We start from the raw sequence: 16,115 nt of genomic DNA, 5'->3' as shown, positions 1-16,115 counted from the left end.
TCGATTGCGGTTTGGATTTGGATTTCAACTGCAATTTAGGGGGTGGAGGCACCCGTGGTCTCACACTTATTTATATCCTGCCGCCCATTCGAACCTTATATGCAACATGCAACATGCATTTTGCAATGCGATTTTCCGTTTTCCAAAACCAACTGCACTTTGTAGAATTTGGGGCGCGTGTGTTTATGGCGAATGATAAATAAACTTGTACACTTTATGGGCGTGCTTCTTGGGGCCGTTATGCATGCGCGATGCGTGACTGCCGCAAACAGAATCGAGAACCCTATTGAAGGCGCGCCAAATTGGGAATTGTCTTAAATACAACCGACCAACGGCCGACCGGCCAAGCAAACATTCGCAAACACAGGAATTAGGTGGAAACTCGCATTGCTCAGTGCCGGCCAAATTATTTGTAAATATTTTCAATTTGCAGCTGAGCATTTCAGTGGAAATGTTTTTCCCATTTTCCTTTTTGGGCGGAGATCGCGGCGAGCGGAGTCCTTGGAAGCGGGCAAACAGACATTGGCAAGACGAAAACAAAAACAAAACACACACACAAAAAAACAACGATAATGAAAACATGCCCATAAAATCTGTTTCTGTGTACTTCATTGGAAAAGCCAATGCCCACGGGCCCACGGGCCCACGAGCCCCAAAATTGGGGAAAAACTCTTGTCATCCGGTGAATCCCCCACGCATTGGCGTTAGATCAGCGCCCGAATATGACCATGCTGTCATGGAACTATTCGTTTGTATACAAAATGCATTTGCAGTGCACTGTGCGCCGGATGCCGTGTATCTAAATTGAAATCAGCATTCAGCTGAAGTGCATTTAAAACTTCAATATTCACAATTGAAAGCCATCATCGCAAATTCAATCAATTAACCTTGGCCAAAACGTACAAAATTTAATTGAAAATGGGCTAGAAAATGCATTAGACCGGGGTCGCTTGTCTGGGGCTGGCTGCTTGACTGCTTGGGGTACTTGGCCGTCTGGTGGGATGGTCGCCTGGCTGGCTGGCTGGCTGGCTGGACAACGCCTCCGTCTGCCATATGTTTGCCGTATCAAGAGCATCAGCAGCTGTAGTTCCCAGTGCCCCCCGTGTCGAGAGGCGGCGGCTCCTCCATTTGTTTATAGCCCACGAGCCTCCAGGCCAGTGCTGCCAAATTTTATCAGAAAAAAAGCTATTTCTTACTTGAAGAAAAAATCGGCAGCACTGCTCCCAGCACAGCACATGGCGTTGCCGAAGACGTCTGGGGCCGCGCCGACCCCCAGCACAATTTCGCCGAGTTAATTATTGCGTGTTTAACCTTGAAATTAACTGGTATATATATATATATGTATATGTATGTGTTTGTATATTCCGATCGTTTCAAAACTATAAAATAATCAAACATTGTTTACCTTTAATTTCATAAAATTTGCACAAAAAATAAAAGAAAACTGAAAGAATTAAAAAACTGTTGCCAGCAGACCCCCAACCAGGGCACGAGTATACAGGATGGATGCAATTGAATTCAAAATATAGACGATGATTCAGCGCTCTTCTTTCCTGGCAGCCTGGACTCCAGCCGAAGAGCATCGTAAAGATTTTACGCACCATTAAACTGCATCTCTGGCCATTGGATGGCGGTTTTGTCATTCGAATTGATTGCGTTTTTTGTTTGTTTATTTTGGGTTAATTTAATACATGCCTTAATGGGTTCGCTTTTGATTTATTTGGCACACTTTTGTGAGTGGCAAGAAAAGCACACAAACACACAGCGTTTCTATGGTCATACGCTGCGTATGCGCAATTTTCAGACTCGATTTTGTATGCACTACAGCACGTACACGGGCAGTAGGTTTTTGTTGTTCAAGACCGATTTTATTGATTAATTAGTGAACATTGTACATGGATAGCTGAATGTGAAATTACGATATGGTGAGTGACCCCTGCCTCCGCTGGGAGTGGGGGGGGGATGCTTTGCCGAAAAACTTGCTATGCACACACTTCCCGTCTCGAACCTTGATTCGGCGAAACGGAGCGGAGCGGAGCGGATCGGATCGGAGCGCATTCGGCGTGCCATTCAGCCTTATGCGTTCCCCAACACATTCTCACGTTCGATTTATTTATTGTATCTGCAGTTTTGTTGCCCACGCCGGCCAAAAACATATAAATTACAAATATTTATTTACTTTCCGACGCTTACAAAGTGTGTGCGTGTTTATTTGGACAGCCCGAGTCGATGCCAGAAGGTGTGTGCGAACCGGCCACAAGCCCCCCCTGCGGGTCCAACCTGCTCTGCACCTGGGGTCGCACCTTCGACTGGGGGAAACTGGAGCCTAAATCGCCTCACAACTAAGGGGAGCAACCGTTTAATATTCTTATAAAACGCTGTAAATTAACGAAATCCTCTCAACTTTGTTGCGGGGCTGCCACTTCAAAGGCTGGCGCTTCTCCGAACTGGGGGCTGGTGGGTGGTGGTTGGGTGGCGTGCTGCAGAGAACAGATGGCCCATGGGAGGAAACAAGGTGTGGATGAGAATGTGGATATCGATATGTCGATATATATAGGGCCCTAGCAACCGGCGCAGGAATGCCTGCGGCGGAAAACAAACCATTCTTCTATTATTGTTGTTTATTTTCGATGTGGTTCGCTCAGGTTGCACATTAAAAGCAGCAGCTCTATTAATTTAAATAATAGCTGTTCCAAGTCTAAACAAACGTAATTGGCCTTTGGAATGCGGGAAACTTATTTCGGAGGCGTAAACGCGGCGTATCAGCGTGCCTCGCCGCGGAGCAACTGATCCACAGATCGACTGGGGATCCTTGTCTTGTCTCAGTGTCAATGACACGACTGGAGGAGGAGGAGCAGCAGCAGCAGCATTTGCATTGTCGTTCGTGTCATAAATATATCAAAAATCTTCTCAATCTTGCCACAATGAAAACAAATGCGCACACGGACACGGACACGTCTGGGGCATACCTGATGCGGCGCTCAACCGATCAGACGCTCAGCCTTTGTGTATGCAGCAGTTGCGTATCGGTTGGCTGCCTTGTGGAAACAATAGCATCATTGTCTTGTCTGTTTGCCGGCCGGCTGACCATGTGCTATCCTCACACATATCTCTTCGTCGAACAAACAAACAAGAAAACAAACAAGTGAGCGAATACATGGTGTACCGTTTACGTACTCGTAGTTTGGGTGCTGAAAGGAAATGTGAATAAACTTGAAACGCCAACGCCGTGCCACGTTCTGTTTGCTTTTGTTCTCCCGATCTTATTATCATATCCTTGCACAGATGCTGCCAATACAGGGTATATCACGCTTGGGTTTTTGTCTCGTTTTTTTCTTAAATTTGTTTTTTACATTGTTCTGCCTTGTACGGCATTGGGAGTGCAATTTTTTAATTGTCTCTGATTATGCGTTTGAGTTACGAGCTGCAGCTGCCACAGTCTGACATCTCAATTGAGCTATTGCCATACCCCATACCCCATACCCCATACCCCAACCATTCCCATACTCCCATTCGATCCCATCATCCTTGTCGTGGCTGTTGATCAGCATCGACGCTCATGTAAACATGTTGTTGACTCTCTCGTTGATCGTTACGAGCATTGTGAATGTGATTGTGATTGGATTGAATGTTTGGTGGGGGTCTTCCCTTGCCTTGACATCGACATCGACATCGACGTTGACAATGCGCTGGCAAATTACAACTGAAGGGGTTTTATTTTGACGAAGCGAAATTGACTGTCAGGCTAATCAGAAATTCCCAATTGAATGCCAAACGAGTAGTTTGATGAATTGCATTTCTACGAAAGAATTGGAAAAACGTCAGCCAAATACGGGGACCAGTATGGGGGCCATGGGCCTCGTCTATTAACTGCAGCCAGACGAGCACGTGAGGTGCCTCGGACACCTCTTTTGGCACCTCTTTTTCGTAATATCCCGTCTCCGACTTGAGTCATTGGGCAGGGCTAGTCCATAAAGCCAATATTTCCAAGTCTATAAACACACGCACACGTCGCTGATGAGTGAAATATTCGCGGTAATTAAATAAAAATAGTCAGACATTTATATGATTTTCCCTGTGCCACACACAGACCAAAATTCCCAGTTCTATACACAGGTGAATGGTCACTGGCTGACTCACACGATAGCTGATGGGGCACTCTTTAAATATCTACGAATACCACTAGGAAATTATGAGTTGAAAAACGAGGCACACTTTGGGCAATTAAGACTTTCAGCGGGATAAAGAAAATATACCCTCAGGTGATAGCAATGCCATTTATTTTAAATGCTAGCATTGCGGGGAGGCGTTCAAAGTACAATATAGAGGGATCTGAGCAGAGAAATAAAAAGCTATATGGAATGCCCATGGGCCCCCCATTAGCATCGATCGCTTATGTTTCGCTGGGGAATTTGCTATGATTTTATGCGAATTTTATGAAGTGCCTGGTGTATTATCCAGCCAGCTGCCGAGCAGAAGAGCGTGCCAAGGATCTTCTCAGTGCTCAGAATGTGGATTTGTCTGTCTGTCCGTCAAAGGTGGGGTTGGGGGCGCGGGCCCTCGTCATTGTCAGTGTCACTGTCGCCGCACTGCACTTTTCATTGGCGTCGAATGGCGCCACATCAATCATCGCATTAAGGAAACATTAAAACATTAAAAGTATCAATCTTGGGCTTATTCTGTGGAAGATTCCCCGAGATGTATCGATTACGTTGCTGGTCAATTGGTTGGGCACCCTTGGCATTCCTCCTGAGTAAGCATTTCTGTGGGAATTTCGCCGGCCAGCAAGTCAGTCAGTCAGAACAAGAATGCTCTTCCATGGAAAAGACCAACTCGACTTTGGGTTAAATTCGGTTCCGGCGAAGCCCAGCCACTCAATGGGGCTCCCAGGGAGGCAGATGTGTAATCCGAAGAACATGTGACACTGGCAGAGTGCAGAGCAGGCTTCGAACAATGCGGAAAAGCTTTTGAGAAACCTTCGGACGGTTTCATTTTTTCTAATTATTGTCATTTTTTGTTTTTGTTTTATTTTATGTGCAACGTTCATTTCAGAGCACTATTCTCTTTGTCTCCGTCTCTGTCTGGGGCTGGGTCTGTGGCTGGGTCTGGTGCTGGGCGAGTTTGTCTGGCCGTCTGTCAATTAACCTCAACGCTTTGCGTTGATACTGTAAGTTATGGCTTTTTAATCGCTGAAAATTTGCATGAACATATGCTCGAGCCTGCTCTGCTCGTATTTCAGTCTGCCAGTCGCCAGCGCTTCATTAGCAGGCCCTCCTGCTCTTCCTCCACTCAGGTCCATGAAGTGCATGCTAAAAAGAGCAATTCATTCAGATTTCGAGCAGAGACACAGAGAGAGAGACGGATGAGAGTCAGCCTGCGTCTGCATTTTATAAATTATTCATTACAAGGCAGTCGCGCCGCAGAGCAGAGTCTTTTGAGGCGCAGACATTTTGTATCTGTCGGATACGTCGGATCCTCGTTGACGGCTGACGGTTGACGCACGTCACTGACCCAACTGCATTTGTGAATTTGATTTTCGTCTCCCCGTCGATTCCCCGAAACAATGGCAACGGGACATATGAATCAGCCGGCATAAGCATTTCTTTATGCTTTGGTATACATATGTATGTGTGTGTGTGTGTGTCGGGCATATCAAAATTATTTCAAAGGGGGGTCAGTGCACTCTGCGAAACGCGACCAGTATTTATTGTTTTGAATCAAGATGGGGAACTGAGAATTGGCATTAGGGACTGGGAAATACTCCTGGCCCATCGCTCTCGGCTCCTAATTAAACGAGCAATTAATACGCGCCTTAATCGCATTTGCCACGGCTCGTGGCGATACACTCAAGTTCGAGTTCGCACTCGGTTCGAGTTCGAGTTCGGGTTCGGGTTCAGCCAAGTGCGGTATTTGCATAGCCAGTGCTAGCGATAGATAGGTCTATTGTTATACCCAGTATTCGAAGAGCACAGGGGTATGCTCGCATACCTTAAATACTTGATTGGCCTTCTGTCTGCCCAAATATCGAAAGAGCCACATAATTATTGGGAGAATTTCTGTGATTCCCCCGCTGTGGTATGATGTAATAAATTTTATATTCATCTTTAAATAATTTTTAATCAATTTCTGCTTTAATAAACTATTGAAGACAAAGAGTTTGTAGGACTATGCCCAGATACCGGGTATCCTTAAGTCGTCAGATCGTCTAGATCGTTCTAGCACGTTGCCTGTGTTGCCTGTGTGGCCATTGCCGTTGCCACCCAACTTGACCGACATCATTAATCTTAATGATACGAAAGTTGCGACTGATTAATTTGTTCGATAATTAAAATTGATTGGTCTGCCCTGCAAGGGGGGGGTGGCGAGGTGGCAGCCTCTCCACATAACAAATGATCTTTACAGTAAACGGAAGCAACAATGGCCCGCAAAAGGAAGCGCAATCGCAACGCGTGCGGCCCGGTGCCCCAAACAAAAGAAAGAGCAACAAAACAAAGGCAAAATAAACCAACAAAAAATAAGAAAAAAACACGAACAGCAAGTAATCATACGAATGTTATATAAATGTTAAACGAGAGTTATGAGAATTTCAGCGTGTTTTGCTGTCGTGCAACTTCCGACACGTTTTCTTTCTTCGTGTTTTGCATATGCGTAGTCGACAGTCAACAGTCAACCTGGTCTGTCAGCGGAGAGATATACATATCTATTAACGGTTGCCATAATGACTGGCCAAGCAGTGCAGCTAACGGAAGGTCGAGTGGTGACCCCTTCTCGTATGGTAGCCCACTAATGCATTATGCTAATGCAAACACACATCATCTTAATATTTTAACACCCCCCACTTAGCTGTGAGCACATTTTCCGCTATTTATTTACGGTTCAGAGATATTTAGCAAAGAAATTAACGCCATTTTATCCTACACATTTATTCAGTTGCCGCCGGCTGTTCTCCAAATTCCAATAGCTCGAAATAGTGTCACAAGCGTCTTAGAAATACAAGAAATATTTGCCTCTGTATCTGTATCTGGATCTGTCTCAGTATCTGGCTGTGTAAGGATGTCTAGTCGCAGCTAATAAATCCATCAGACACCATTTTCCCGGCCAGACAGAGGCACGGCACTCAGCTCTCGACCCCCACATGTGCCACAGTTATTATTTTAGTGTTTCGTTTGTATTTATTTTTATTTTTTGTTTTTACATATTTAATATCATGTTTTGTTCTTCTTTTTTTGTGCTTTATTTATTGTCAAATTGCTGGTATATATATTTATAATTTTTTTGTTTATGCCTTGCATATATCACAATTTTTATTGCAATTTTACTTGTAGTTTTTTTTTTGCTTTCGCTTGGTTTCTTTTGCTTTTTTGGTAAATTAATTAAACAATTTTATTGTTTCCTCGTTGTTGCTACTCTAAATATATTATATCATAGTTTTTATGGCCTTTCCTGGGCCGACAATCGTTCGTTCGACTCGCTGCACACACGAGTTCATCTCAAACAAATACTCGTATATCAAAATTCTGACACGCTTCTGTCTGCACAAAAAGTTCAAAAAAAAACCCAATGGTAAGTGCACAAAAAGGAAAGTGAAATAAATACAACAAAAAACTGCTAGAGTAAATAAAGATTAGTGCTATTTTGGGACCCGGCACCGGCAACGGCATCCTCGATTGCTCTCGTTTCGATATGTACAATACACGGGATTTCGAGCATTTCAGATAAAGACATAGTCGATATATACTCTTGATATGCAAGAAGGCCAAACCCCTTTGAGAATACACCTTTATGACTCTTCCTCTTCATATCTTTCATAAGAACCAACATCTAATCACTGGTATATCATCTGGTTACCCGAATAATTTTAGATCCGCAAGGGTATGTATTGCTCGGCCTTTCTTTTTTTTTGGCGCGTTGTTGCTTTTGGAAATTTTATTTTCCCATAAATCTAACCTCAAAGCTTCTCTCACTCATCATTTGTCTAAACTTTTTTTTAGCCCAATTTCTGGGCTTTTTTTTTTTGTTTATTTGCTCAAGGTTCTCTACACGCACATTTCTCTTGTGTTTTGTTTGGTTTCGCGGACCAAAAATATTAACTAATTATTTTCATTTAGCTTTCTCGATTTTCCTTCGAGCAGAACGTTGCCGGGTGTCCTATTTTTAGTAAAGGGCATGTTTACTTAATTTTCGATTTGTATAGAATTTCGATTCGAGCGCCGCTGAAATGTGAAAGTTTTGCATAAACAATTCAGTTCGATTTGTTTCAATCGTGTAAAATATTCATTAAAAATAGATTTCTTAAACTACTTAGTAGTCGGGCAAAATCCAAAATGATGGGCAAATATTTTAGCCTCTGGAATTTGGCGATTAATATAAGCAATTGCCTCAAGTGGTTTTTTTCCTCTAAGAAGCAGAAGGAGACTATCATCAGTACTATATGGAAGTATTGTAAGGCAACACATGAGTACCCCAACCAATAACCATAATACTCTAACGATATCCTACCGATCCCGATATAATCTACCCTACCGATCGACAAGAAGAAAGAACAGACCTTAAATAAAGAAATTAATAAAACTAAAACCAAGGAGGTGGTTTTTTTAACACCACAGGAGGTATATATTTCTTTGGCCCAAAATGTATCCATCGATCCAATAGATCTAATTTTGGTGTCTTAATATATCCCATAAAATATGTATTAAACTATTAATTGTGATTTAATATTATTAGCTGTTGTGGTAGGTCCTTTTGTTAAATTATTATGACATATATGTTTCTTAACAGATCCGATATATTCACCTCTCGTAAATGATAGCCGTGAGCACTTTTATCTGCACAAACTATACCCAATTTTCTCAGATCAAATGAAGAAAAATATTCGAAAATTCACCGGTCGCCGTTGAGTAATTTGTGTATATGACATTTATCCCATCAAAAAGAACTTATGCAATTTTATTCGAATTTATATGTAAATTTTGTTTGCATTTCCGCTGCACTTCTTATGCTATTTTCATTTTATCCTATACGATTTTTGATATTTCTAGTTTTCGCTCAGTTCTCGACGATCTCGACGTAAAATCCCGCGAATATTCGTTCGGTTGGTTTCGCTTCTTGTGCAGATCTTGTGCGAAATTCGAAAGCATACTGATCGCATATTCTCGGCCAACATACAAATTTCTCGATCTAATCCCAAGTTCTCACGCTCACGCGGCATTTGTAAACAATCTAAGAGAAAAGCTGGCTATCATCTAGCCGAAAGATGCTACTCTCTTGGAAATAATTTTAGAATTTACTTTTCATATATTTTTTCGCCAGCACAGTCAGACGAATGCCTCCATTTGCTCGCTCTCTCTCTAATATGCTTTCTATTTTTTGTTTTTTTTCTATTTGCATTTCTTCTGGGCGTTCTGTGCCAAGAACTAATAATATCGCACTTCTCAATTGCAACCATCTGCAACGGATTGTGACAATCTGATAAATGCAGTGCAAATGCTTTCAAAAATATCTCTGTAGAAGAAGAATCCCAGCAATTCTGGCGCCCAGTGGGCCTCGTCTCGCACTTGACCGTAGGCGCCACCGGAAAAGTATATATTTCCTCAATTGATGGCTCGAGCATCGAGTCAGTGTCTGTCTGAATGCATGGTCCAAGTGGCTCATGCAGAACTCTGGCCCTGACATAAGCCAAGAGCAGTTCCGCAAAGGAGTGCCTGCCTGGTTTGGTTGGGTTTGGGTTTGGTTTTGGTTCATTGAGTCGATGCTCTGCCCTGCCCTATTCGCACGAATTTATGACCAAATAAAAACGGAACGCCTCTGCCCCAGTCTCGGAGACTTTTCTGAAAATTGTCGTCGGTCTATCTTCGGTTCGTGTATGTGTTTTTTTTTTGGCACTAATTGCCAAAAAGTCTATGACATACTCTCGTGCCTCGCCCGCGCGAGGCTGTGACATAAGGCAATAATTCTGAAATCCGCTCGACATGTGGGTGCGTTGATCTCTGGCGGTTATACGGGTACGGGTACGGGTACGGGTACGGGTACGGGTACGGGTACGGGCACGGGTATTTTTGGACCACTGACTTTTGTCTTTGGTTTCCAGGAAGTATGCAATTTATTATGCAAACTCTACTCTGGCTCTGGCTCTTTTCAGTCTTTCGGCTATTTGCACTTTAATTAACTCTAATTTATGATATTGTCCCTGAATCAGTGACATTAATGCGATATATATAAATGTATACTATGTATATCTATTGTTTATTGAGCGATTAAACTTGCTCAACCGGCAATTCGATTTTCTGTGTATTTCGGCAACTCAAAAGTAAGATGATGGTTCTGAGAGTCACTGGCAGATCCTATCACACGCCCCAATAAAAGAGCTCTCAAACGATCGTTTGTTTTCAATGATTTCCTAATTAGCGGCATATAAAATCATAATTGGGTCGTAATAGTGCTGCAACGACTTACTGAATGCGAAAACAAGGCAATAACACTATGCTGCGCACTTTCAGAGCATATTTTACAATCACAGCACTCTTTTATGGCACACCGATTGAGGTCGAAGCAGTCCAATAGTGACAGTCAACACTGGACCACTATAAAGCAAACTTTAAGTACTTCTGCAGGTGGATTCATAAATAAAACGGAATACCTTTACGATCTCCAGGATAGCCATGGGCGGACCGGGCTTCAACGGCTCCCTGTCCAGTGGAAAGTCCCCTGGAGATGTCGACATCTTTCTGTTTATTTTGCGTTTATTTTTCGCTTTCCTTGAGTTTTCACTGCACTTTGGAGAGCCGATGAACAAACACTGAGCCGTCGCGCAGACGCAACGCCAACATGCAATTTCCGCTTGGATGCAGGCCAAGAGGCATGAAGGGGAACAGCAAGATCACACTAAGGTCTACACGCCAGCGACACCAGACTCCTACTCACGCGACGAGGGCCCAAAAAAGGAGCAGGCCAGGCCAGGCCCGTGCATCGGGCCGCGAACCGCGGGTTCACTAAACTGTTACACTGCTGCGCCTGCGCGCGATTTGTAATGCGTTCAAGCGGGGCCAAGCCTCGGCGCAAATTGGGCACAGCCATAAACAGAGAAGCAGATTGGATCCAGAGGAATCCTTTGGCTTTTGCTTTGCATACGATACGATGCGGTGCGGTGCGTCCGCGTTGTAGGAGCAGGCAAATATGATCGGATCTGCGTCACGCAAGCGACTGAAAGATCACTTGACGCTGAAGTTGGTCGGATGCTGATGGTAAATCTGCTGCTGCTGCTGCTGCTGCTGCTGCTGCTGACTGGCTGGCAACAGCTGCGCCCAAGAGAACAGCAGCAAAAGCTACAACAGCAACATTGCCACATTGCCACATGTACGACGCCAGACAAGGAAAAGGAAGGGCGCTGTCGCAGCCCCATCTGCACCAACAGGCGGCGATTTTTTGGATGCTGTGTATACTTATAATACCCTAATGAATTATGATTACAATTTAATGAAAAATGGGCTGAAATAATTACTGTGTCCATGATATTCATATGTATGTATGTCTGTATGTCTTGGGGTCTGATTGGAGAGCTTTCCGACAGAGAACAGACAGCATTCGGTGCTCTTAATTACAACAACTGTACAAACACTAATGAGAACAATTCCCAGTTAAAGCAAAGGCCCAGCATGCCACAGTATTTACATACCCCATATCCCCACATGAGACGCCGGCCCTTCCAACTTATGAATATGCGAAAACCGAGAAAACACCAACAAAATGTAATCATCAGAAATGAAATAAGTGGGGCCCTGGAGAGCTAACAACATACACGACATTCTTGCCTTTGTCCAAAGAGGTATTTGCGAACCCTTTTCTCTTTGGCTTGAAGGCCCTTTTCTGGGTACTTATTAACGCTTCATTAAATTTCCGTTTGCGCCCACAAAAGTAGATTCGAACCGACAGCCAAGAGGCTGAATCGTATGCCCAAGAGGCCGAAGACGAGTACGAGGCAAAAGCTGAGATTACTTTTATGTAAAACTGGTTTGCCCGAAACCCAGGCGATAAGACGGGTTCCCCTGAGAGAGCACGCATGGCCCCCAAGATAAGATCTAAGTTAATTGAGCCAGGCAAGTGCCCTACACGAAAAGTCGAGCCAAAAAACTTTGAACCGGAACTGTCTAACGATAGGAACGTTAGCAAATTGTTTCGCGCCTAGCGAAAGGATCAGATAAGTCCCCCACATCACTAATGGCGAACCCCAATCTATGGCTGGTCGAGAACTTCTTAACTGATCTTTCGGCCGGTACGATCTCAGGTAGGGTATGCTCTGGTTCGGTACAGCACCACATATCTCGTTCGTTGGAGCATCTGTGAAAAGCCTTTTGTCGCGTAAAGAACGTTTCTCATACGCCGGCCCCAAAAGAAATCAACAAAATATAAACCATAAAAATTAATACATTTTTGGTATTATTTTATTACGCACCAGAAACAACACCACCAAAGACAATTGAACCGAAAAACAAAACTCGCCAGAGTTCATGGCGATGTCAGTGGAGGAGGAGAAAGAGGGGGAGGAGAAGGAGGCCCATTCAAAGCCGGGTCTCCGTTGGGGGGGCTTTGCTTTGGTTTCTTGAGCTTGGATCGCTGGTGTGCTGTTCAATCCATCAAAAGAGATTATATTTATTAACTAGGCAAGCGGCCGGCAACAAGACCGGGACGACTGGGACGACTGGACGACCGGGACCGGGCCTGTCGATGGCGTCGATGATGGCCACTGTACTGCTGGAATTTCTTAATTTTTTTGACAGTTCTCATCAAAATGTGTTGAAATTGCTATTATTATCTGTATTGGTATTGTGTATTGTGTGGCATAGGGAATTTTTACAAGAATCATCTAACAGCTTGACGCGGGCATGACATGACACAATTCGCAGTATTCGCATCCGAAAGATCTGTGGACTCCATTAAAATGCCGTTTTTATATTTGACAATTAGACGCCATCAAAACTAATGTCTGCCCTCTGTAATTCGCTCGGAATCTGCCAAGCATCTGTTCGAAAAGTCATCGCCTAAAACACTTGACATTCAAAATATGAAAGTATCTTGGGATCGCGTTAACCTTGTGGCAGAGACTACACTTACATATGTATATATGTGTGTGTGTGTGTATGTATGTATATGTACGATTGAATACAGATTCCTGCAGCTGTCGGATATGCCGGGGCAATTAGTTTATTTTCGCTTTGACATGTTTACAAGAGCCAACAAACAGTTGGTCTAGACCAATAATTACCGCTCTTTGGCCCAAATGGTTTCTCTCAGGCACCCAGGGACGAGGCGATGCGTAAAAAACAATCCCCAGCCCCAAACGATTTGTAAATACAATGGAAAGGGCAAAGTTCTGTACAGCTTCCGGGAGACAAGAGGGCCTCCCACCGGCCTTTGTTTCTACAAAGGAGAAAATGTGCTTTGTTAAAACTATACGCATAATGTTTTATTAATGGCGGAGACAGACTGAAATTTGAACACGACAATGTTGGTGGAACTTAATTTTAATTGTACGCCGTTTAGTACAAAAAAGGAGCGAACGGCGAACGGCATGCTCTTCATGCGAATTTGGCGCATCGCTTGGGATTAATGGAACCACTTGAGCTCTATTTTAAATCAGTATCGAGTATAGCCGTGGGCCGCGGGCCCCGCAAGTGGGCTAACCAGTGCAGTCGAAGGCTTTCGATTTTATTATGGCCTGTAGAGGGCAGCAAATATGGCGATTTATACGCATAAATTAATATTTATGATTGGAATTATTCAGTTTTGTATTCTATTTGGTTGCCTAACGAGATCCACTCGAGGTTGATGTACTTGAGCGGCAGTATGTGTACTCTCTTGTTGGCTAAGCAAAGCAGACCCACATAGCCATAGACAATGTTTTCTTAGTGGGTAGCTCTGCTCCTCTGCTCCTCTGCCACACTCTGTATGTGCATTGCTCTCGACGACGCACATCTGCCACATCGGAGCCAAGCTTCCACCACACCACGATCGTATCGTTGATCGTCGATCGTCGATCACCAGGGGCCATAAGTTGCGAAATCAATGGCTTGTACTATCCATACAAATGTATTTTTTTACGGGCATTGTCTATCGATTTGCATTGTGTCCCCTGTTTTACGGCGTTCATTAACCGCGCGTATTTATGACCCCCAATTGGAGACCACCACACGTTCTTATTCTAGTTTCCTAGAGGTCTGCCATCAATCTACTGGCGATCGATTCAATTGTCACGATCGGGCATGACAAATTGAACAAGAGTTCATTTGTGGAGGGACCCACACAAAAGGCAAAGACTTGGGGCCCCGAACAAGTTTTTTTTTTTTGCGGATACCTTTAATTCTGGCGCCCAGAGCATACGGTTTGACCCAATTTCCTTGACACATGCCTGGCAGGTTTACAAACAAAAACTGTTACGGTTCCAATAATTAATTCTGTTACTCTCTGCGGTACGGCGGGGCGTTGGCAGCTCTCATTATTTGCTGGCCGGCTGTCTCTTTCCCGCCAATTGTCGATTTCATTAGGCCATAATTGAGTTTAGTTGTCAGTTTGTCAGTGAGCCCATAAACACGAACCAGGCGCCCTGGGGGCAAATCTGGACAAACCCTGGCAACAGCCCACAGTTCTCTGGCGCGAAAGAGCAACGCCAGCTTGCGGCCGGCCACGTTCATTGAGAATAGCGGAGATTGAAACTGGGATCTAACATAAAGACCAAGAAGACTGAGAAGACTGAGAAGTTCCCACGCCTCAAATTGTTCACGCACGCCTCAATATTCGAAATATCATCATATCGATCCGCACACTCGTTTCAGCCTTAGACTTTCGCCTTCTGGCCAGTGCCTCTGGGTGTAATTTATGGATTCCATAATATTTATGAAGAACAGATGCGTTGGCAAGTGGGCAGCGGGCAGCGGGCAGTGGGCCGGTCCGGCCAATATCATAATCATAATCATAATAAACACATCCAAAACGGGGGCCAGCACGTGTGTGCCTCTGTTTTGGGCTGACTTTTGCTTTGGTAATGACCCAAATTTCATTGCTGTGCGCTAAATACGCCTAATGGTCGTTTAATTATTGTACGACAGACAGCGACAGCGACAGCCGTCGCCGCACCAGCCGCAACATAAATACAACTAATTGTACAATAACAAGGCAAGGAGCCCCCTCAAACGAGGGTATATATATATCTGCTAAATGAAATGCTTATGCTGGAAATCATGTACGATCGGCAGCGCCATCTAACGGTACGGATCGGATTGGCAGCTCTTTTTGGCCATCATTTGGAGTCGGCTGCCAACAAACAACACAAAAAAAATGACAGTTGAAGTTGCTGTCGATGCTGTCGGCGAACATAGTAATTTGTGTTTATATTGTTTAGCAATTGACACGCCTGCTTTACTTACCTGCCCCGAAATTTGTGGCAATTGTCTGGAGTGGTACGGAGTCGAGTGCTAAAATTAATAAGAGTGCTTAGGCTGTTTCCGAGTGTGGAGTATTATATGATTTTTGACACTTTTCGACGCGCTATCTTCACGGACTGTGCCTGATGCCTGAAGGCAATGAAGGCAACGGCTTTGTCCAGCGGCCAACGCCAACGAATCGCGCCCATGGAAACCGACAGGCAGGGCAGCCATAGCATTTGTATATAGTACGAGTCCGAGGGATATACTAGCCATTTATTTTAATCTACAATTGATTTCCCATGCCACCGTCGAAAGGCTATTTGGAGTCGAGATGGGAATAGGAATGGGAATGGGGGGCAGTGCTCATGTTTCGACTTGCGTAAACGGAATTTCATGTTTCATTTATTTGTGCATTCTATATACAATTTTAAACGCACACCAGCACTCGTATATTTTTAAAATAATTTATTCTCGTGCACTTGCGTAAATAATAAATAAAACAGTCCAAGATCGTGCCTGTTAAATGTACAATTGTTGAAAACAGGGCCTTCAGCGCCGGCAATTAATCAATATTTCTTCTTGGGAAAAATACATAAATATGTACAAAATGTTCTATGGCAGTCCCGAAGGAGTTGCACAATTTTTCGAATACAAAATTCAAAATTATTCTTATCAAAATAAAAGTCATGGGACCAGACG

At 43.9% G+C, this 16,115-nt stretch overlaps 1 protein-coding gene across 3 annotated transcripts in view; it reads right to left on the bottom strand.

The window, feature by feature from the left end:
• Positions 1-16,115, bottom strand: part of LOC108156492 (A disintegrin and metalloproteinase with thrombospondin motifs 9) — a 33,294-nt gene that overhangs the window by 11,317 nt on the left and 5,862 nt on the right. Inside the window, exon 1 of one of the 3 annotated variants that reach the window (XM_017287984.2) lies at positions 10,637-10,946. The exons of 1 other annotated variant lie outside the window; for it this stretch is intronic. In XM_017287984.2, coding sequence (XP_017143473.2) covers positions 10,637-10,720 — 84 coding nt within the window. In that variant the 5' untranslated portion in view covers positions 10,721-10,946. Of the gene's footprint in view, positions 1-8,793; positions 9,163-10,636; positions 10,947-16,115 lie in introns of those variants that run through there. One more of the 3 variants, XM_017287985.2, reaches the window with a different exon arrangement.

This window comes from Drosophila miranda, chromosome 2 (genome assembly GCF_003369915.1).
Source record: "Drosophila miranda strain MSH22 chromosome 2, D.miranda_PacBio2.1, whole genome shotgun sequence".
NCBI lineage: Eukaryota > Metazoa > Arthropoda > Insecta > Diptera > Drosophilidae > Drosophila > Drosophila miranda.
The sequence above is the reverse complement of the archived record's forward strand: the minus strand, read 5'-3'. Positions and strand labels throughout refer to the sequence as shown.